This window comes from Diospyros lotus, chromosome 14 (genome assembly GCF_014633365.1).
Source record: "Diospyros lotus cultivar Yz01 chromosome 14, ASM1463336v1, whole genome shotgun sequence".
Taxonomy (NCBI): Eukaryota; Viridiplantae; Streptophyta; class Magnoliopsida; order Ericales; family Ebenaceae; genus Diospyros; species Diospyros lotus.
Genome location: NC_068351.1, coordinates 10,671,679 through 10,695,104, shown reverse-complemented (window position 1 = coordinate 10,695,104; position 23,426 = coordinate 10,671,679). Strand labels below are relative to the sequence as shown.

At 35.9% G+C, this 23,426-nt stretch overlaps 1 protein-coding gene across 1 annotated transcript; it reads left to right on the top strand.

Moving 5' to 3' along the window:
* The first annotated feature begins 300 nt into the window (after positions 1-300).
* LOC127790898 (ran-binding protein 1 homolog c-like) lies at positions 301-14,164 on the top strand. Its single transcript, XM_052320627.1, has 5 exons — positions 301-378; positions 5,186-5,292; positions 5,396-5,541; positions 5,622-5,752; positions 14,018-14,164. Exons 1-5 carry the CDS (start codon positions 301-303, stop codon positions 14,162-14,164), a joined length of 609 nt encoding a protein of 202 aa, XP_052176587.1.
* Positions 14,165-23,426: the final 9,262 nt, after the last annotated feature.

Genomic DNA, 23,426 nt, shown 5'->3' with positions numbered 1-23,426 from the left:
ACAAATCAGAATCAATTATTTTGTTGCGATTCAGGTATTCTACGTATCGTTTATAATTATTAAAAGTTCTACACTCATATCATAATTTTATTTATATATCTACAATGTTGTGATTTATCATTAGTAATTACATTTTTTTTGTAACTCGTGATTTTTCCAAATAAAATTATTTTTGGTTGGTCTGTTTGTTTGCTCTATTTCAGCCATAGATGAGGCAATCGTCGACGGTCGTGTTTGTCACGGCCAGTGGGTTTGTTGTGCGTGGGGCGATAGTGACTGTTGTGTCTGACGGTCACTACCATGGCCGATAGTCCGTCGTTTTTGCCCTACGCCGACGACCACCATGGTCGTTACCCTCTGCCAAGGTCATCGATTCAAGTTTGCTGCTTGACATAGCCGTCAATTTGAATCGTCGCCAGCCACATTCGTGGCGATCAATAGAAGGTACATCGCTGACAAGTGTGGGGCTGCTTGGTCGCAGCTTATAGCCGCGCATTGCTTGGCCATGACCGGTTGCATATGCTCCTCGCCAAAGGCCTGGTTCGCCATAACCAATGAGAGAAGGCGGTGGCAGCGACGACCATGGAGTCACTTATCATCACCAATGGTGCATGGTGTCGGCCATGGCGTCATTTGTCAACCATGGCATAGAACCCAGTAGACGGCAACCATGGCATGTTCCTTCTTTCACCCTTCTTACAAGAACGACAGCGTCTATGGTTGCCGTAAATGGTTGCAAGCCGGTGGCTAAAGCCGTCGGCGATAAGGGAAAGAGAGAAAGAGAAAAAGAGAGAATGATGGAGGAAGAAAGCAACTACGACGCAGGAATGCCCAAAAACCCTAAGTGATGTTTGGGGAAGATGATGGGTCTTGACCCATTATGTGTTGGGTCGACCCACTGGGTTAAATCCGATCCATTTAAAGATCTAAGATCATATCTAGCTAGTGGATTTGTTCCAATTAAACTCGTCGGGGCTTAGACTTGGGCTACTTGTTTTAAAATTGAATCAGTTTTTAATTTTAAATTATTTGAATCTTAATTTTGTATTAGGCCATATTATGAGTTTTTTATTATTTGAATTATGCTTATAGGCCATGAAGTAATTAGTTTAATTTTGAATTTAAAATTATAAAATAAATAATAAATTTATTTTGAGATTAAAAAAATTAATTAATTAAAAAAATAATTCTAGAGTATTCCAATTTTGAAATAAAAAAAAAGAACTTCTAGAATTATTTTTTTTATATTCAATTTTGAAATACTAATTTTTATAATTAATAATATTATTTTCATGGCATTTGTTATGTATTTTAATTTTGTCATGATAATTGTTTGATAATACATATGTTATAAAAAAATATTTAATAAATTAATTTTAAAAATATTTTTAAAAAATATTTTTAATAGTACATATGCTATGAAAATATTTTATAAATTAATCTAAAAATATTTTAAATAGAAAATAATATTTTTGGTAATACACATACTATGAAAAATATTTTATAAATTAATTTAAAAATTATATAAAAAATATTTTTAATAGAAAATAATATTTTTGGTAATACATATGTTATGAAAAAATATTTTACAAATTAATAAAAAAAGAATTCGATTCTACAATTAATATTTTTAAATAAAATACTCTTTTTGTTAATCACCCAAAATACTATAATTTATATATTACAAATTCTATTTTTGTTAATCTTCAAAACGTAATTAATATGATCGAGTTGGCTCAACATTCTCCCCTTTTTTTATGATAACAAAAAATAATTTAGGAGATGATTAATTTGATAAAAACTCTTATTTTCAAAAATACTAATAGTATAAAAATGTTTTGGATATAGCTTAATAAATAAAATATTTTTTAAGAGTTTTAAATATCAAACCTGATTGTCAAATCTGATTGTCTTGATTACACATGCTTGTCTTGAATGCTTAGACTGATTTCTTATCTCTCAGATATACAATTTTGTCACATACAAAATCTCTCAATCATAAAAGTTATCATACATTCTTCTCTCCCATACAAAAATTTTTACAACTTAAAAATTACAACTCACTCTCATACATACAATCTTTCATCTCATTAAATCTCATTTTTCTCTCCCTTTTTGTAATAATTAAAAAGACATTGATAGTGGAGAAAATAAAAACTTAAACAATATATTTTGTGAGAGAAATTTACCAAGCATAATCCATATAAATATAAATGTAACGTGAAGTACTAAAAATAGTACATTATACCCATAATGGAAAATATTACTACATGGCATTAAATATGAAAAGATTTTAAAATTATGATATAGTAAAAGTACTTAAAGTAGTATTTTTCATAAAATATTTTTACAATTAGTATAATTGTATCATTCAATAAGAGTTTATTATCTCTAATTCCCTTCCAATGAAATCAAATCTTTGTTGTGACAAGGGTTTTGTGAAATTATTCACTAATTATAATTCCGTTGGAACAAACTCAAGAAATATTTTTTAATTTTGAACATGGTCCCTAAGGAAATGATATTTAACCTCTATTTACGTTGTTCTTGAATGCAACATTGGATTCTTAGATAGGTTAATTGCACTGATATTATCACATCTAATGGGGGTTTGCTTAAAATTTATTCCGAAATCTTTTAGTTCTTAGTGAATCCAAAGAATTTGACTACAACAACTATCAGCAGCTGTATATTCGGATTCGACAGTGGATAAAGCTACCTAGTTTTGTTTCTTAGAAAACTATGAAATTAACTTATTTCCTAATAGTTAACAAGTTTCGAAGGTGCTCTTACGGTTTACCTTACAATTGACAAAATTTGCATCAGAATATCCAATTAATTCAAAATTATCCTCATTTGGATACCATAAGCATATATCTTGGATTCTAATTAAATATTTAAAAATTCTTTTAACTGACAATACATGCAATTCTTTGAAATTTGATTAAAATCTTGTACATAAGCATACATTAAACATGATATCAGGCCCACTTGCCATTAGATAAAGTAATGACCTTATCATACTCCTATAATTTTTTTTTATCCACGCTTATCCTTTAATCATCTTTATCTAATTTTGTAGATGTACTCATAGGTGTGTCTATTGTTTTTGCATTTTCCATCTTAAATTTCTTTAACATTTCTTTTATATATTTTGCTTGATAGACAAAGATTCCTTCTTTTAATTATTTTACTTGGAGGTCTAGAAAATATGTGAGTTCTCCCATGAGACTCATCTCAAATTCACTAGTCATTAAATTTGCAAAATCTTTGCAAAGCTTTTCACTTGTCCCTCCAAATACTATATCATCTACATATATTTAAATTATTAATATATTAGATTTCTCATGTCTTATAAATAAGGTTGTGTCAACTTTCCCCCTTGAAAAACCTTTCTCAATAAGAAATTTACTCAACCTTTTATACCAAGTTCTAGGAGCTTATTTGAGACCATATAAGGTTTTTCTTAGTTTATACACACTACTCTAAATGAGGATCCTCAAAATTGGGAGGTTGTTCCACATAAATCTCTTCATTTATGTAGCTATTTAAGAATGCATTGTTCACATCCATTTGATATAACATGAAATTCATGTGAGAGACAAAGGCTAAAAGCATCCTTATTGCTTCTAACCTAGCCACGGGAGCATAAAATTCTTCAAAATTGATGTCTTCCTCTAGGAAGTATCCTTTGGCTACAAACATTGCCATGTTTCTTATTATATTTCCATTTTTATCTAATTTATTCTTGAAAACCCATTTGATTCCTATTATAGATTTATCCTTGGGTCTAGGAACTAATTCACATACTTTATTTCTTTTGAATTGATCTAATTCTTCTTGATTAGCCTTAATCCAAAACTTATCTTCTAATGCTTGATCTATGGAAGTTGGTTCAACTTTAGATATGAATGTTATATTGATGCACACTACAAGAATTTGGGAGTTTTACCCACACATAAATTACCCACACATATTAGACGTGGGTAATTACCCACACATAATGGCAATATGTGGGTAATTAAATTAGACAAACTCGTTACATTATTCACATTTGTTATGTGTGGATAAATTGATATACCCACGCTTATTTTGGCGAAAAAATTTCCTCCATTTTTAGGGGTTATGAGATATTTTTCAATAAAATTTTAGCTGATGTGACATTTATTTTGGATTATATTATCCACACATAATTACAAATGATATATATGTGTGGGTATTCACGTAAGAGCTAATGTGGTAGTTTTTTGAGTTATATTGCCCACACATAAATTATCCACACATATTATACGTGGCTATTTACCCACATATAATGGTAATATGTGTGGGTAAATAGCCACGTATAATAATTCACATTCTGTAACTAAAATAAAAAATAAAAAATAAAAAATGAATTTTAGCGACGGATTACTCAAATCCATTGTTGATTTAGTGACGATGTCGCTGATTTAGCAACGGAATGATAAATCCCTAGTCAATTTTAAATTTCTTTTTTTTTTTTTTTATAAATATATTTGGATTATTTATTTTAGTTAATTAATTTATAAATATTTAAACTTGAGATGAATATTTAAATATTTAAATTTTATAAAAAATTAAATAAATTAATGTATAAATATATTTAAAAAATTAAATATACATTTAAACATGAGATGAATATAAAAAATTTAACTTATAAAATTTAAAATTTTTAATTTAAATAAATATATTAAGTTAAATTTTTATTATTTATTAAAAAAATTAATTATTTGAGATAACAAACTAATAATAAATAATTCGATATTTCAAATTAATTTATTATATTTATTAGATTTATAATATAATTAAATTTTTAAATAAATATTAATTAAAATAAAATAATTTAAATTATTTTATTATCACATTTTAGATAATTACAATAAATTATTATTTAAAATATTTAATAATTATCATAATTTAAATTATTTTATCATATGTCATAATCTTAAATTATATTATTTTTATCAATTAAATAATTATTAATATTATTTTTATGAATTATATAATTTTTTATTTAATTATTAAATATTTTAAAAAATAGAATTAAAAAGGCGGGAATCTCTCGGCCTCTTTTGCTGGCCAAATCTCCCCCTTCCCTCCGCCAAGTCCCCAAATCCCTAAATCCCTCTCACTATCGCTTTGCCTTCTCCCTCCCTGCCTTCTCCAGCCCATTACCTCCGCCGCCAGAAGAATCACTAAATTAAGCTCGATCGTCAAGCTAGAAGAAGTCGCCGTGACCACCGAAGAAGAAGATGAAGACGCTATCCTCGATCTGTACTTTTTATCTCCCCCGCAGTCATAAAGATTAATTCTGATCTGACTCAATTACAGGATCTACAGTTTCATTTTATGCAATTTATATGAATTTTGTTTACAAGAAAGCTAAGCTCTTTGATAAGGACGGGAATCAGTGGAAGGAAAGAGGCACTGGTACGGTGAAGCTCTTGAAACACAAGGAATCAGGCAAAGTTCGGCACGTTATGAGGCAAACAAAGACCCTTAAGATCTACGCCAACCATCTAGGTTTGTTTTGCTCTTCGATTTTACTTAAAAGTCATTTTATGCTTTTGTTTTGGCGCCTGATCATAAAATTTGTTGTGCAGTTCTGCCGACTATGTCGGTTCAGGAGCACGCAGGGAACGACAAGTCTTGCGCCTGGCATACCGCAGATTTTGCTGATGGCGAATTGAAGGATGAATTCTTCTGTATTAGATTTGCATCTATTGAGTTGAGAGTAAGTAGCTTCAAATCGATTCACTGGCTTCTCAAATTTTTGATTGCTTAACACTACTCAATGTCTCACCTGCCAGATTCAATTGTGGTAGACAATTTCTTTTAGAGAATTTTCCATGATAGATCTGATACATGCTTAATATCATGAATTATGTCATTTTACATGTAAATGCATGTGATTTGGTGTTGTCTAATAAATCTACTTAAGAAAAAATATGAATAGAGATTTTAATGCATTTATAAAAAAAAAATAGTGATGGAGATAATGTGGCCTTGAAAAACTAGCATTATGTAACAATTAAATGCATATATTAGGTTTTATAAATAAATTAAATTGTAAAACCACTAAATATGAATAAAAATAGTTTTAAATAAAATTAATGTAAGTTAATATTGGTATATAGAGGTTGGAAACATGTAATGATGGGAGGCATGGAGAGAGAGGGGGGGGAATTAAACCTTATAAAGTATGTAGATATACGACTTGTTAACTTTTTGGACTTTAAACTCTTATTACGCTTGTAAAAAAGGTTAATAAGAGGGGAAGATTTAATGATAATGCATATGAACCTTCAATGTGTTTCTGTTTCAAATTTCTGAATAACTCAATCAGTTTGAGTCGACACATAAAGTTGATGTAGTTGGGAAAGATAGAGATAACGGATTGTGTAATTTGTGTTCACACTAAATATATAGTCTTGTGCCTGGCTTCATTACAGACTCCTACTAGTTGGGGCAAAAACATTTTTTTCTGAAACAAGGGTAAAGGCTTGATACAGAAATGACTCTCCCAACCCTTGCAAAGGGGGAGCATTGTGCATTAGGGATGCCCATTTGTGTTATGTATCTTCTTACAATTGATGGTTTGATGTGTTATGGATTTTATTTGATACAGGTCCATATTTTTAATACGTGTTTGTTTCCCACTTGTAGTTGTATGATCATCTTGTGTCCACCATCAATTCTGAAAAGTTCTTGACTTAGCTTAAATTGCTCCACAAATCTGTTGATGGAACTAGCTCCAAATTTCCTTTTAAGGAGGCTTCAGGTTCTTTTTTGTTTTCTTCTTTTCTCTTTCCTCCTACTAATCGTTTAGTTATAGTATTTATTCAACTTTTGATATTATCTTTTTAGTTGCTCAATTTACATTTTTATTTACATGATGTGGTTTTTTCCTCAGGAATGGATTTACAATCAGCTTCTGAACTACTCAAGTACTTTAAGTTGAAGTGGACACACGCTAGGAAATTACAATTACAGAATTCCTTTTTAAGTGCTGTGGGGCCTAAATTCATCCCTAATTATGCTTGTTGTTCATGATTATTCAAATTCCTTAAAAAATTATTCAAGTTGTCACCTATAATTGGATCTTATTGCTTTTTATGATTTTCTATTGTGCAAATTTTACTGCCTTAAAAATTAAATTGATATTCTATTACAGTTACATTGTGACAGTGAATTTTCCTCTATTTTCCCAAATGGTACCGTGCTCTAATTTTAGGTATTCCCGTAATGTATCACATGAGTCAAGTTGTAAACTCTTATTTTCAGTTGCAGATTCTCTATTTTTAATTTAAAAATAGTTGATTAAGAATATGTTGCATTTTTTTACAGGAACAAATGATACAGTTGAGGCGAGATAATCTTCCAGATAAAATGATTAATAAAGATATCTTAGAGAGGATGTCATTGGACGACAATTTATCAGCTTGTTTGGTTGGAAGCGATCTCCTAGTACTTTCAGGATATCATGTACTAGTGAGGAGTTTAGTCGTCCAATCTACAATCGATTGGTTAAAGATTTGAACCAGTACAAGTCTATTTTTCGAGAGCTCTAGGGAGACGTAAATATGCTGCTACAAGTGTTGATTGAGAATAATATTATGTCTTTTCCGTCTACTCCACATAAACCATCAGATCATAGTTCTGAACGATCTTGCCTCGGCCTTTCCCGCCTCAACCCATTCAACTTTAGCCCTTCCCGTTATTCTACTGAACAAGAGTTCGACGACGAGATTTAATAATTTATTTTATACTTTTTTTTTCATTTATGCTTGAACTTTTTAGATGACTATGATTTTATGTTTATTTTGTGATTTTATGACTTTTTTGGTGTGTATATGTTTGAACTATATTATAATAGATGTTGTAACAATTGAAATTTTAAATATAAAATTTTAGTTTTGTCTACACATAATATGTTTTTTAGCCACACATGAAAATTATTCTCTCATACAAAAATTATTTTTTATATTATTGTGTCCACATATAATATGTTTGTTACACATTATATTTTTTTTACCCACACATATTCAAAAAAAAATTTAAATTATTATCCACACATAATATTTTTTTTATCTACACATAACGTTTTTTACCTACACATATAAAAATTAATTTTTATATTATTACCCACACATAATCTTAACTTTACCTACACATAAACAAGTACACGTGTCATGTCACATCATTATCCAATTAAAGCCACATCATCAGTCATGTCACAATTACAATTTCCTAACATGAAAATACCTACTGTAGTGGCCCACTACCGGATAGTCCCGCTAGCATAGGATATCCGAAAGGAGGTCATCACAAGTGTGATATAGAACAATAACATACAACACCATAATACTATCCTTAGATAAACTCAGCGGAAGCTAACATAAAGGTTTACAACATCTTAGACCATAGTCTAAACAAAATGAAATACAAGGGCACTAACAAATTTTACAACATAAAATTTCCTCACACTTGCCCTCATCACAAATGCTAACATAGACCATCTAATTTGGAAGGTCTCTGTACACTTCTAACCCTGGACTTTAGCCCCACTAGGCTCGCCCTCAACCACTGCTCTACTTGTACTTGGAATGACATGAGAGTAAACAAGGTGAGCCACAAGGCTCAGCAAGTGTATTTATAAAGCATGGAGATATAGAATCAAAGGCAGGGATAATCAAGATAGAATAAACAACTCTATGAGGAGATATTAGTATAACGCGACTCATAAGTTCTTGGTTTACATTAATTTCCCATGCCGTGATTATTACATATATTATGCACTCGTTCCCATGCTCATGCATATGCACCAAATGTAGGGAATTTTTTTGCATAATTCTCAAGGCTCTCACGGCCTATATATATATATATATATCCATTCATGAATATATATGCATCATGAAAATACATCAACAAATGATAACAATTTGAGCCACGCCTTCTGGGTTGATGGCCACCTCACCCGCGTCAAGCGCTCATAGGATATCCTTTCTCATCCACGGACTTAGCCGTCGCGCAAAATAATAGGTGCGCAAATCAGTATAATCATGCATCACATATGCATATCCCCATTTCATGTCAATCCTCAATGATTAAGAAAAATCTCAAATCATGCTTAACATGCACAATTACATAAATTAAAGTGTGCACTATCTTATGATCACAGGGTAAATTTTAATACATTTATTGACTCATACTTATAGAAATGCCCAAACCAATATTTATGGTATATTTTTACCCCAATAATAATCGCAAGGAATCAAAATTTATACATGCAAGAAACACTAAATCTTGCATGACACTAGACCCTAATGAATAAATGTCATTCCTTAAGAAATGTAGGGTGACACAAAACCCTATTTAGATTTTTGCAATGTTCAACAAGAAAACGAATTAATATTGCAAGATTTATCGAAAAAAGGAAAATAAAACCCTTTTATCCAACAATGAGGGTTATCAAGAATAATTCAAAAAAACAATGGAAGAACTATACAAAAATCATAAATTTAAACGTAGGAAGGATAGACTACATAGGAAGAGTTGAATAACAACATATTTCAGAAATTTCCAGATTTCAAGCATATTTTCAAAAATCCAATCTGGGCTCAATATTTGGTCAAATACCACAAACGATATACCAAATCAAAGCCTAATGAGTCTAGTTTCTGGAACATCAACTGGATTTGAAATCGGAAATAACCACAAGGAGATATTCCACAAAAACCGAATCAAGGCAGAATTTGTAACAGTAATTTACAGAATTCTACATAGAATTCAACAAGGTTGTTATGGGTACAAATCATAACCAAAAATTTCAAATCTTATACCGAATCGAAGCCCATGAAGTATATTTTATAGAAAAAATAAATGGATCACAATTTGGATATAACCACAGAGCATTATACCCCAAAAACCGAAGCAAGAACAGATTATTCAAAAACAGAGCAGAAAATTTCCAGATTCTGGGCAAGAATTTACAAGGATACTGTAGGCTCAAAACATAGCCAAAAATTCTAAAAAATTTACCAAATGAAGATTATCAAGTCTAGTTTATATAGAAACAAACGGATCTTGAATCGGATATAACCACAGAGAGTTATACCCTAAAGAGTACAACAAGGTCAGTTTACTCGAAAGCAGTAAAATTTCCAGATCTTAGCAGGGATTTACAAGGCTATAACATGATCAAATCTTAGTCAAAAAAATCGATTCTTGTGTCTAAAATTGAGCTTAAGATGTCTAGTTTACAACCCAACAAACGGATCTCAATTTGGATATAAACACAAGGAGTTATAGACCAAAGAACATAACATGGTCAGTGAATCCGAGAATAAGAATTTAAGAGCAACAACTTAAAAATGAAGGAAACAAGCCTTCTAAGATGGAAACAAGGTTCAAGAACTTGCATTAAAAGATAAAAAAGAGAAGAAAAACTTACACAATCATAAGGAGAAGAAGAAGAAGAAGATCTTGAATTTGAAACAAGAAGGAAGAGAACTTGCCTTAGATGGTTGCAATCCAAAGAGATGAAGACACCCCTTGAAATTGAAAATTCCATAGTCTCCACTTAAAGCTTCAATGAAGAAGAACAATGGAGGAAGAAGAGACAATCGGGAGAGGGAGAAGAAGAAGGGGACAAGAAAGTAAGAAGAAAGAAAAAGAGGAAAAAAAATGTGGGAGACTTGTCTCCCAACTCCTTTCAATCCATCTCCCTTTTAATTTTCTCTAATTTACCCTTCATACTAACACACACAATTCACATATCTCTTACCCATTTTGGTCATTTTACCATTTTCTTAATCTTTTTTTCTTTTTAATTAAGATACCATTCTCTATGCCCATGGCCCAAGCCCAAGTCAAAATATATAGCCCAAGCCCAAGTCAAAATATATGGCCCAATTCAATTAAGGCCCAATGGACTTTTCTTGAGATTTGGGTTCAACCTAATTCATTTACACTTAAGATTTAATTATTTATCAATGGTCTAATTCAAATAAGGCCCAAACCCAGTTAGCCCACAACTTTGAGACTTTTTCACACCAAATATTATTTTCATTAATTTACCCTCATTACCAACTCATATAATATTTTTAACAATTAATTAATAAAGGCAACAACTCTAATGTGCAAACTAAAATACCCATAACACCTAGACCCACTAACGGGTCGTTACACCTACACATATAAAAATATTTACCTACATATATATGTGTGGGTAATATCTTAAGTTTTGCCCACACATAAATATATGTGTGGGTAAAAGTTATTTTCTACCATCTTTTACCCACACATCTTGACATTTGCATTATGTGTAAGGAAAAATTATAGTTGACACATAAGGTAATTTTTACCCACATTTATGTGTGTGGGTAAAACCCTCAAATTCTTGTAGTGGCAAGGATGCTCTATTCCTTACACCTTGACTTGGTTCTCCAATTATTTGAACTATTGGATAATCTTGCACAAATTTATAACTCTTGGCGAGTTTGCCTAAATCATCCTCGTCTAATAATTTCTCTTAATTTTGTGATTGAGAACTTGATGGTTCATTTTCTAATTCTTCTTGAATTCTTAATTTCTCAATCCCCTTGGATGGATCTATTGTTGTCATCTCCTCTTCATCTTTGATTCTTATATTTGACTTAGGAGTCTCATTAAATTTTACATGTATGAATTCTTCCAAGATATTTGTTCTAATATTGTATATTCTTCTAGTATTTGAATATCCATGGAAGATTCATTTGTCACTTTTAGTCTCAAAATTTTCTACATTGTCCTTTGTGTTCAAAATAAAACATTTACATCCAAAGGCTCTAAAATAGGATATGTTAGGCTTTTTATCATAGTATAATTCAAATGGTGTTTTCTTGATACCTTATTTTAGATTAAATCTATTTAAGATATAACAAACGGTATTGACCACTTCAACCCAAAAATACGTTGGCAAGTTAATCTCCAAAAGTATGGTCCTAACCATCTCTTGAAGAGTCTTATTTCTCCTTTTAACAACACCATTTTGTTGTGGGGTTCTAGGTGTGGAGAATTGATGAAAAATACCATTTGTTTTACAAAACTTCATAAAATGTCTATTCTCAAATTTCCCATCATGATCGCTTCTAAAGCGACAATTCTATCATCTTGCTCTCTTTCAATTCTTTTAGCTAGTTTGACAAATTTTTGAAATATTTCATTCTTTGATACTAAGAACATAACCCATGTAAACCTAAAAAAGTCATCTACTACAACATATGCATAAAATTTTCTACCGTAACTTCTAGTTTGGGTGGGTCTAAATAAATCCATATTTAAAATTTTATTATTTAACTCATTCATTATTTGTATTACCCCTTTGGGTATCCATATTTGTACTATATTGTTTTTCTTAAGTTGGGGTCTCCATCTAGATTGTTTTCATTCTTTCTTAGGTGTTTTGTACTTTGGTTTGGGTTTTAAATTTTTTTTTAAGTTAATGTGGCTAAATTTTTCTCTATTACATTCTTCTCTACTAACAATTTATTATTTTAGATTTTTAATATTTTATTTTCTTCTTGAAGTTTAGTTAATTGATCTTTTAATTTATCTTCATTTTCTTTTTTGAATTCTTGTGATTTTTCTTCTAAAGACATTATTTCACCCTTAATTTAAAAGTAGACTCGAAAATATCTTTTCCTCTTGCCTTGTGGCTCTTTGGTTGATGTATAATAATATTTTGTGAGCCTCGAATTGCTTGGATGATAGCTTAAGAGTGTTTGAGATATTTCGAGTACTTTAAATTTTCAATGGAAGCACTTGAAATCTCAAAAATGAGATTAGAGGGGTATTTATAGGCATTTTCGACACTCTTCTAACGATAAAAAATCTTACTATTATAGGCAAAAAAGTTTAGAATTATAACTTAAAATTAATATGTGCACTCATATAACAAATGAGGCTTATAGATCAGCTGACACATGCGCACAAGGGAAGCTAAAGGTCGTGGGTTCGAATCAAGAGGCATGCGCCTAGTTGTTAAATTCTAGTTTTTTTCACAATCGGGCGCATACCCCTTGATTTGAACCCATGACCTCTAGCCTTTTCTTGCGTGTGCATGCCAGTTGATTTACAAGCCTCATTTGTTATATGAGTGCACATATTAATTTTAAATTATAATTCTAAGCTTTCCTACCTATAACGGTCATATTTTTTACGGTTGAAATAATGTCCAAAATGCCTAAAAATACCCCTCAAATCTCATTTTTGATATGTCAAGTGCTTCCATTGCAAATCCAAAATACCCAAAAGATCTCAAACGCTCTCAAGCCTTCAAGCAATTTGAGGCTCACAAAATATTATTGCACACCAACCAAAGAGCCACAAGGTAAGACTCGAAAAATATTTTTGAGTCCACTCTAAATTTCTCCAAGGTCACTAATTTATTTATTTATTTAATTATTATTGTCTTATATATTTTTTGTACTTAATTACTTATTTGTGTCCAAGTGTGGACACATTATTTGTAAACATTCAAATTATTATTGAGAATTGTATAGGTTTCCTATAACCATTAAAATATAGGTAAATCTAGTTTCTAACGTAAATTAGGATGAAAACCTTAATGTAGTGGTTGTCTAGAACCCATTATAATCTAAGTGTGTATCTAGGACCAAAGATTGGGGAGCGAGCATTGCTTGGACCGGAGTTGGTAGAGCAGACATCAGAGAAGATCCAGTTGATTCGGGCTAGGATGAAGGCAGCTCAGGACAGTCAGAAGAGTTACGCAGACAAACGACGTCGGGATTTGGAGTTTGATGTGGGTGATCATGTTTTCCTTCGAGTCATGCTGATGAGGGGTGTTCGACGCTTTGGAGTATCTGGTAAGTTGAGTCCTCGCTATGTGGGATCGTTTGAGATATTTGAACTAGTAGGACCGTTGGCTTACCGGTTAGCTTTACCCCCTCAGTTAGCCCACGTACATGATGTCTTTCATGTTTCTATGCTTTGCAAGTACGTGGTAGATCCTGGGCATGTTATTGATTATCATCCTCTCGTGGTGCAAGAGGATGCGTCGTACACCGAGTTACCTGCTAGTATCGTGGATCAGAAAGAGAAAGTGCTCCGCAACTGTACGATTCCCTATGTGAAGGTCCACTGACAGCGACATACCCTTGAGGAGGCTACTTGGGAGCTAGATGAGGACATGAGGCGACTTCACCCTCAGTTGTTTGCCTAGCCAGGTACGAATTTCGGGAACGAACTTCTTTTAAGGGGGGGAGGATTTGTAACGCCCCGTAAATGTCAATTAATTTAATTTTGGGATAATTTGATTTAAAAGAAATATTAAAATGATTTGTGGTGATTAAATAAAATTAAATTATGTGATTTTAAGGAAATAAGAAATTAAGATAATTAATTTTGTTATTTAGGAATTTCTGGAATTAGAAAAAAATTAAAATAAATTCAATTGTGGGATTTTCATAAATTTCGGGTGTTAATGTAATTAATTAAGTGGGTGTTAGTGTAATTAATGGAAAGTTAGGAGTGCTGGCGTGAATCGCGGAAGAGAGAAAAAGTCACCTTAAATATAATTTAAATCCTATATAGGTTGAAGATGCATGCGGGCGTGCGCGAGGGCGATCCAGCTGCGGACGAGGGATCGATTCGCGGCAGGCGTGCACGCGAGGGGTGGATTTTTGGGCTGATTTAATCAGCCCAAGGACATCGAAACGACGTCGTTTCGAAGGAGGCGGCGGCCTCCCCAGCGGCCTCCCCAACGCTGCCACGTGGCCGCCCCTCAGCCTCTTCTTTTGCCTTTAATTAAGCCTGATTTCGGGCGAGTTTTGTGCGCAATTCAACAGCAACCAACAGCCAAAAAATTTACAGAAAATAACTGCGAGCTCGCGAAGTGAAATTGAGAATTTTGGGCTTCAAAATTCAAATTAAATCTCATTTAATCAGCGATTTAATTATCCAGGTATGTAAACGAGCTAGTAATTAATATTTTGTGATGTTGAAATTTTGTTTAGAGTCCAATTTTATTAATTTTGTCAATAATTGGAATATTGCAATTTGTATAACTTTGACCGCGTTTGGTCAAATCGAGCCTAAGGTTATCTTCGGAAGGGCAAGTTCTTTATACCCTCATTGTCGATTCGTTCGAAGTCAATTTATTTGACCTCCCTTCATTGATTTCAGCTGTTAATAAATTATGGAATTTAAAACGGTTTGTTTTAAAATTTAATTTATTAAATTGGTTTGGAGGATTTTATTCGTTGGTTGCCTACCGGGGTTTGTGCCACCCCCAAGCCTGTGGGAATGATGTTGTACTCACCCGGGGCTAGGTTCTTAGTTGTCGGGTACTATTATTGGATTTTTGGTTGTTTATCGGTTAGAGCAGTTATGCAGTGGGGGAAAGGATCGATGGCTCGGTGACAGTGTGACTCTCGTACGGTCCATCTTAGGTCGTCAGATGGTCTCTCCTAGTCACGGACCGCTGACCAGTGTCAAGCACTACTGACTAGCTCTGCCATTATGTGATTAAAGCATGCCTGGTTATATTTTATTCTTGTTGCATGGTTTGGTATGCACATGGATACGGGCTGCATGTTGGGAATATCATGACTTGGTTATGCTTGATCACGGACATTTTAGATTAGTCAGGTTGCATCCAGCACGGGCATATGCATCGCGTGTGATTTACTATATGGGCGGAGCGTGGCTTGATGCCTGGATGTATGGGTGCCTTGTATCACGTTATGCTCATTACGCCATTGCATTTTATATGCATTGCATGGTTACTGGTGGTATTTAGTTCTCGGACGGGAGTACCATTCCGAGGGAGCCTATGGCTCGGCTGTCGGGAGTACCGGCAGGGATACGGGTGACGGGAGTACGGCCCCGGGACAGTGCGCACAGGTTTGTTAGGGATCTATGTTGCCTTTCAGGGCAGCGGCAAGTTGGTTTGGGAGTTGGGTGCCAGGTGTTTTATGTGGGCCCCGAGGACCGGTATGTGTTTTATTATGGTGCATTGTTGCATTGTTGCGTCACATGGCTTGTGTGTACATGTGGGTTTATATTTGGGGTGATCTCCTTTTCTGTTTCATTTACAGCCTTCCTTTTCATATAAACTTGTTGAGTCTTGCGACTCACCTTGCTTTCCATCATTCCAGATAAGGGTAAAGCAGAAGTCCAGGGCGAGGACCACGCCACCTAGCAGCCAGTCGTGTCGATAGGGTGTACAGTTAGCTGCCCCCGTCTTCTCTGATGTTTTGTTAGGAGTTCTGACTCTCATTTTTTACTGTGCCCGGTTGTTCCTCGTATCTTTTATTTGTTGGCACAGGTGTCTGTATATTTTTATATACTCCTTGACTGCTGTTCCAGCAGGGTGCTTGTGGGCGTGTATGTATATTGTTTTGTTTCCACTGTTGTATTTCTCGTATGTATGCATACCAGGGTATTTTTGTCTTATGTCTATTTCTCTTCCCTTATATAAGCACTTTCGTTCAGATAGACCGGGTGGTTGGGATATTCGGGCGGGGGTGCTTACAACGTTAGTATCAGAGCATCATCGAGTCAATTTGGGGGACAAGTAACTGTACACCAAGGCTGTTAGGTAGAGTTAGAGTGTTATATCGTGTCCTTAATTTCGAAATGCGTTCTAATTAATTTTGGTTATGTAGGACTCATGGATGCACGCCGTGGACGAGGTCGTGGTAGACCACCGACGCGAGGTAGAGGGCACCTTGTTCCTACTCCTGAGGTTCAGGCGACGGATACAGGAGATGAGAGACAGCCAGGGCCTCCGGACATGCAGGAGACATTGGCAAGTCTTCTACAGGCCGTAGACGTACTGGTGGCATCTCAGTTACGTCAGGAGCGCAATCATGATGGTAGGACCGCTAAGGCCCAAGCGTCACATTCAGGTACTCCGAGAGTCGGGGACAGTTCTGGTGCTGCTTTGCTTAAAGATTTTATGACCCTACGTCCACCAGAGTTTAGTGGAGGCACCGACACGACAGAGGCCGAGGATTGGCTACTGGCTGTGGAAAAGCATTTGCGATCTATAGGCTGTGCAGAGGCCCATAGGGTTCGACTGGGGACCTTCCTGTTGCGAGAAGACGCCAAGAGATGGTGGGAGACCACCAGATAGTGATATGGTGATGGGGGCCCGACATGGGCACAGTTTGTCGCGGCGTTTAATGAGACTTATATAGCGGCTTGGGTCAGAGAGCAGAAGGTGTTCGAGTTTATCGACTTACAGCAGGGGAGCAAGACAGTCACACAGTACGAGACTGATTTTGTGGCGTTATCTCGTTATGCTCCAGAGTTAGTGACCCTTGAGTCTCGTAGAGTCAGTAAGTTTCAGAGGGGGCTACGACCAGAGATTCGTCACGCCATAGCTGGTATCCAGGCACCCGACTTTCCTACAGCTGTTCAGCTAGCCCACGCAGTGGAGCGGGATCGATTGGAGTCACGATCAAATAAGTCAGTCATGAAGGGCGCAAGGAGCAGCAATAAGAAGAGAAAGTGGGATGCGGGCAGTAAGAGTTTTGGGCTTCCACAGTGCAGGCAGAGACACCAGGGTCAGTGCCGAGATGTTTGTCGGGACGTGTGTTATCGCTGTGGTCAGCCGGGTCATTTGAAGAGAAACTGTCCACAGGGGCCTAGACCGGCTACACCGGCCCCACCAGCTACACCGGCCACATGGCAGGATGTCATTTGCTTTCGCTGTGGACAGAGGGGCCATCGAGCGAATGTATGTACCCAGCCACCACAGATTGAAGGGCCACGGACGAGAGGTGTAAGGCCCAGACCAGCTTAGAGACAGTTTACACCTAGGGCACCGGGTCCAAGAGCACCACTACCTCTATCAGCGGCACAGCGCCCAGGGCCCACAGAGAGGGTACAGATGCAGGGGAAGGCGTTTGTGGTGACAGCGGCCGAGGCGACTGAGGGCAGACACGATACAAGGTATACTTTCTTTTCATGGTCACGATGTACATGCTTTATTTGATACAGGTTCTACCCACTCTTTCATATGACCCCATTTGTTGCATAAGATCCCGACCCTGTGTACCCATTTACCTTATGATTTGTCTGTTTCGACACCGGGAGAGACGGTATTGATGGGGAGTGAGATGGTCAGGGATTGCGAAATAGGGATTCGCGACTAGGTATTTTTAAGGGATCTTATTGTTTTGGCAATCCAGGATTTTGACTTACTGTTGGGTATGGATTGGCTCTCACCACACTATGCTCGAGTTGATTGTCGATAGAAGGTGATTTCATTTGAGCACCCGGGGAGACCAGTTGTTACATACCGAGGTGTGAAGCTTGTGGTGACTATGCCGATGATATCAGTTATGCACGCTGAGAGGCTTATACGACGTGGGTGTGAAGCCTATTTTGCATTTGTGACCATGATAGCTGGGAAAAGAAGGAGTTGGATGCCTATCCTGTGGTGCGAGACTTTCCATATGTGTTCTCAGATGAGTTGCCGGGACTACCACCTCACTGGGAGATTGATTTTGCAGTCGATCTGTTGCCAGGTACGCAGCCTATTTCTAAGACTCCTTACCATATGGCTGCTAATGAATTGAAAGAACTCAAGGTGCAGTTGCAAGATCTTTTGGAGAGGGGGTTTATTCGATCGAGCACATCGCCATGGGGGGCTCCAGTATCATTTGTGCGTAAGAAAGACGGGTCTATGCGGCTGTGTATAGATTACCGACAGCTTAATCAGGTAACAATTAAGAATAAGTACCCCCTACTGACTGCACTCTCACCCTGCAATTAAAACACAATAAAAACAAATCATAATAAAACTTTTATATTTTTTTTTTATTTTAGTGAGAGGTTTATACTCGCCAGTGTACAAGTGCAGTTGTAGTCCAAATTTAAATTTATATTTTCTGGATGAATCCAGGTCGTCCACTGAGAGATTTATTTATGGCAAAAGAAAAAGAATGTCACATGTGCACACGCATTTGGACAAATTGACAACAAGATTTTTTATGGTTTTGTTTTTAAACAACATATACTAGAAAATAAAGTAAGGCAAAAATTGAAATAAACATTAAAAGTAAAAATATGAATTTGGATAGTACTTGAGTTAAGACAATTTCAGTACCAACCCGTTGATTCCCAAATTTTAGCATAAAAGATTAGCAGCATTAATTTAATTTCAGATATGAGGGTTTGTTATTAAATGCAATTAGAGATGATGATAGTTCTAGGTTAAGCAATCCCCATACATGATATGCGGGATTCTAATTTAAGCAACCACCATAAATCCAATTGCAATTAATACACAAAACAACTAAATTAATCATCCGGGTTTGAGTATGATAGCGTTTCCAGTTCTAGTAACTCTCATACATGGCATGAAAGCTCTAAGTTAGGCTTACGCTCCAATCCAAACCTAGTGATTTTTCAATAATTAATACACACTCATACTGAAATTTAAATTAATGTTACTTATTTAAAACGCAGCTTTCTTTGGGAATCATTGGCATTGGACACTGTCCTTGCCTTAACCCAAGATTAGATTTAACTACTCATTTTTATTTGAAAGTTAATTGACAGAAATTTAAATGACGTAATTTAAATAACAGAATTTAAATGACAAGAAATTTAAAAGCATAAACTAACCGGCCATTTAGGCGGTGGATAATTAAATGACAAGAATTAAAATTGCAGAAATTTAAAAGCATAAACTAACCGGCCATTTAGGCGGTGAATAATTAAATGACAAGAATTAAAATTACAGAAATTTAAAGGCACAAATTAACCGGCCATTTAGGCGGTGAATAATAAAGTAATAATAAATGACATAAGAATTTAAAAGAAGAAAGAAAAAAAAGTAAGATTATAAGAGAAAGTACTAAAGAAAATAAGAAAGAACAAGAACAATTCTCAAAGAGAGAATTATAAGGAAACAACTAAACTTTTATTCAAGAATAATAATCACACTTACAAATGCAATCAAGTGAGCTATTTATAGGCCACAAGATGCAATACAAACCACACAATTTCAATTATTCAATTAGACATAATTATATCTAATGGGCACTCACACACTTAAAGTTAAATGGATTTTAGCTATAATACACACCTAATATTAAATGGATTTTAGCTAAAATACATACCTAATAAAGCACTCATAAAGTTAAATGGATTTTAGCTATAACATCCACCTAATAGTTAAATGGATTTTAGCTAAAAAACACACCTAATAAAGCTCTCACATAAAAAATAAAAATAGATTTCTATAAATTGGTTTTTAATCTTCATTAGGATTAAAAATAATCCTTGGGCCTTCTCAAAATAATATTTTCCATGGGTTGTTCAAATTGGGCCTTAATTCTTCATGGGCTTGAATTCTTCATGGACTTTAATTTTTCATGGGTTTGATTTCTTCATGGACTTGATTTCTCCATGGGTTTGATTTCTTCATGGACTTGAATTCTTCATGGACTTTAAGTCTTCATGGGCTTGAATTCTTCATGCCTAAAAAAAATAAAAATAATTTAATGTTATTAATAAATTATATATTATATATATGTATTACACATGGCACATATATATATTAGATTATATTATATATATATTACATGCATGCATATAATGATATATATGTATTATATATAATTTTATATATTATTATTATTTACTTTAGAACTTCATTTCATTCATCTTTCAATTTAAATTTACATATAACCATAAAATATATATTAATATCTAATTTAAACCATATTTAAGATCGAAAGAAGGGTATAATTATAACAAAATTTTTACAAAATTAACCACTAATCACCTACCCCGTGTGGATGATTTACTGGATCAGTTGCGTGGTGCATCGGTGTTTTCCAAGATAGATTTGCGGTCAGGTTATCATCAGGTGCGGGTCAAAGATGAGGATATTGCGAAGACCGCATTTCGTATACGTTATGGCCATTATGAGTTTGTGGTCATGCCATTTGGGCTGACCAATACACCTGCAGTATTTATGGATCTGATGAATAGAGTATTCAAGGAATATTTGGATTCTTTTGTCATAGTTTTCATTGACGACATCCTAATTTACTCACCGAGCCCTGAGACACACGAGGCGCATCTGAGCGTGGTTCTGCAGAAGCTCAGAGAGGAGCAGTTATATGCCAAATTTTTGAAATGTGAGTTTTGGCAGACCCGAGTGGTATTCTTGGGACACATGGTCTCAGGTGAGGGTATCTCAGTAGACCCAGAAAAGACTAGAGTCGTGATGGATTAGCCGAGACCGATGACAGTGACGGAGATTCGAAGTTTTCTTGGCCTTGACGGGTATTATTGACGATTCATAGAAGGCTTTGCACGGCTTGCATCACCCATGACGAAGTTGACGAGGAAAGGCATCAGATTTACTTGGGACGAGTCCTGTGAGAGGTCTTTCCAGGAGTTGAAGTGGCGTTTAACTTCAGCGCTAGTACTGACGATACCCAGGTGTGGTGAGTTATTTACTGTATATAGCGATGCCTCGTATGCAGGGTTAGGATGTGTTTTGATGCAAGACGGCCGAGTGAATGCTTATGCATCCAGACAGTTGAAGAGGCACGAAGAGAACTACCCTACACATGATCTGGAGTTAGCGGCCGTAGTGTTTGCCTTAAAGATTTGGAGGCATTATCTTTATGGTGAGAGAGTCCAGATTTACACTGATAACAAAAGTCTTAAGTACCTCTTTTCACAGAGGGAACTCAATATGAGACAACGCCGTTGGTTAGAGCTGCTCAAGGACTATGATTGCGAGATCCTCTACCACCCAGGTAAAGCCAATGTGGTAGCGGATGCATTGAGTCGTCGTGGAGCATCCGTTGCAGCTATGATGGTGCAGGAGTGGTTCTTATTGGAGCAGATGAGTGACCTTACCATCTCCGTGGCATCAGACAACCCTACACTGTATTGTGCTGCCATGAGTATTCATTCAGATCTAGAGGGCCAGATTCGCGATAGACAGCGACAGGATGTGGAGCTTGGCGGGATCATGGCTGATATGGAGAGATTTGGTCCACTGGGGTATAGCCAGAGGGACGATGGCTTGTTATTGTTCTGTGGAGGGATTTGTGTGCCGAGTGATAGTGATATCAGGCAGAGGATCTTAGAGGAAGCTCATCGTTCTCCCTATACTATCCACCCTGGGGCGACGAAGATGTATCAGGGCTTACGGCGTCAATATTGGTGGAGCAGCATGAAGAGGAGCGTAGCAGAGTTTGTATCGCGATGTTTAGTGTGCCAGCAGGTCAAGGCTGAGCACCAGAGACCCGCAGGATTGTTACGACCTTTATCTGTCTCGGAGTGGAAATGGGAGCGCATAGCTATGGATTTCGTCTCGGGATTACAGCGATCTAGCCGGGGGTACGATTCGATATGGGTGATTATCGACCGGTTGACTAAATCAACGCACTTCCTACCTGTCAAGAAGACCTATCCTATTCCTCGACTGGCCACGTTATACATTGATGAGGTGGTGAGACTGCACGGAGTCCCAGCTAGCATTGTGTCAGACAGGGATCCTCGATTTATCTCACGATTTTGGGAGGCATTGCAGAGTTCTATGGGGACCCAGCTGACTTTCAGTACAGCTTTCCACCCTCAGACTGACGGGCAGTCGAAGCGGACCATACGGATTTTGGAGGACATGCTCCGTGCTTGTGTACTGGATTTTTATGGGAGCTGGGATGATCATTTATCGCTAGTGGAGTTTGCTTACAACAATAGCTTTCAAGCTAGTATTGGGATGGCACCATTTAAGGCGTTGTACGGGAGACCATGTAGATCACCGCTTTGCTGGACCGAGATTGGGGAGCGAGCATTGCTTGGACTGAAGTTGGTAGAGCAGACATCAGAGAAGATCCAATTGATTCGGGCTAGGATGAAGGTAGCTTAGGACCGTCAGAAGAGTTACGCAGACAAACGACGTCGGGATTTGGAGTTTGATGTGGGTGATCATGTTTTCCTTCGAGTCATGTCGATGAGGGGTGTTCGATGCTTTGGAGTATCTGGTAAGTTGAGTCCTCGCTATGTGGGACCGTTTGAGATATTTGAACGAGTAGGACCGTTGGCTTACCGGTTAGCTTTACCCCCTCAGTTAGCCCACGTACATGATGTCTTTCATGTTTCTATGCTTCGTAAGTACGTGGCAGATCCTGGGCATGTTATTGATTATCATCCTCTCGTGGTGTAAGAGGACGCGTCGTACACCGAGTTACCTGCTAGTATCGTGGATCAGAAAGAGAAAGTGCTCCGCAACCGTACGATTCCCTATGTGAAGGTCCACTGGCAGCGACATACCCCTGAGAAGACTACTTGGGAGCTAGATGAGGACATGAGGCGACTTCACCCTCAGTTGTTTGCCTAGCCAGGTACGAATTTCGAGGACG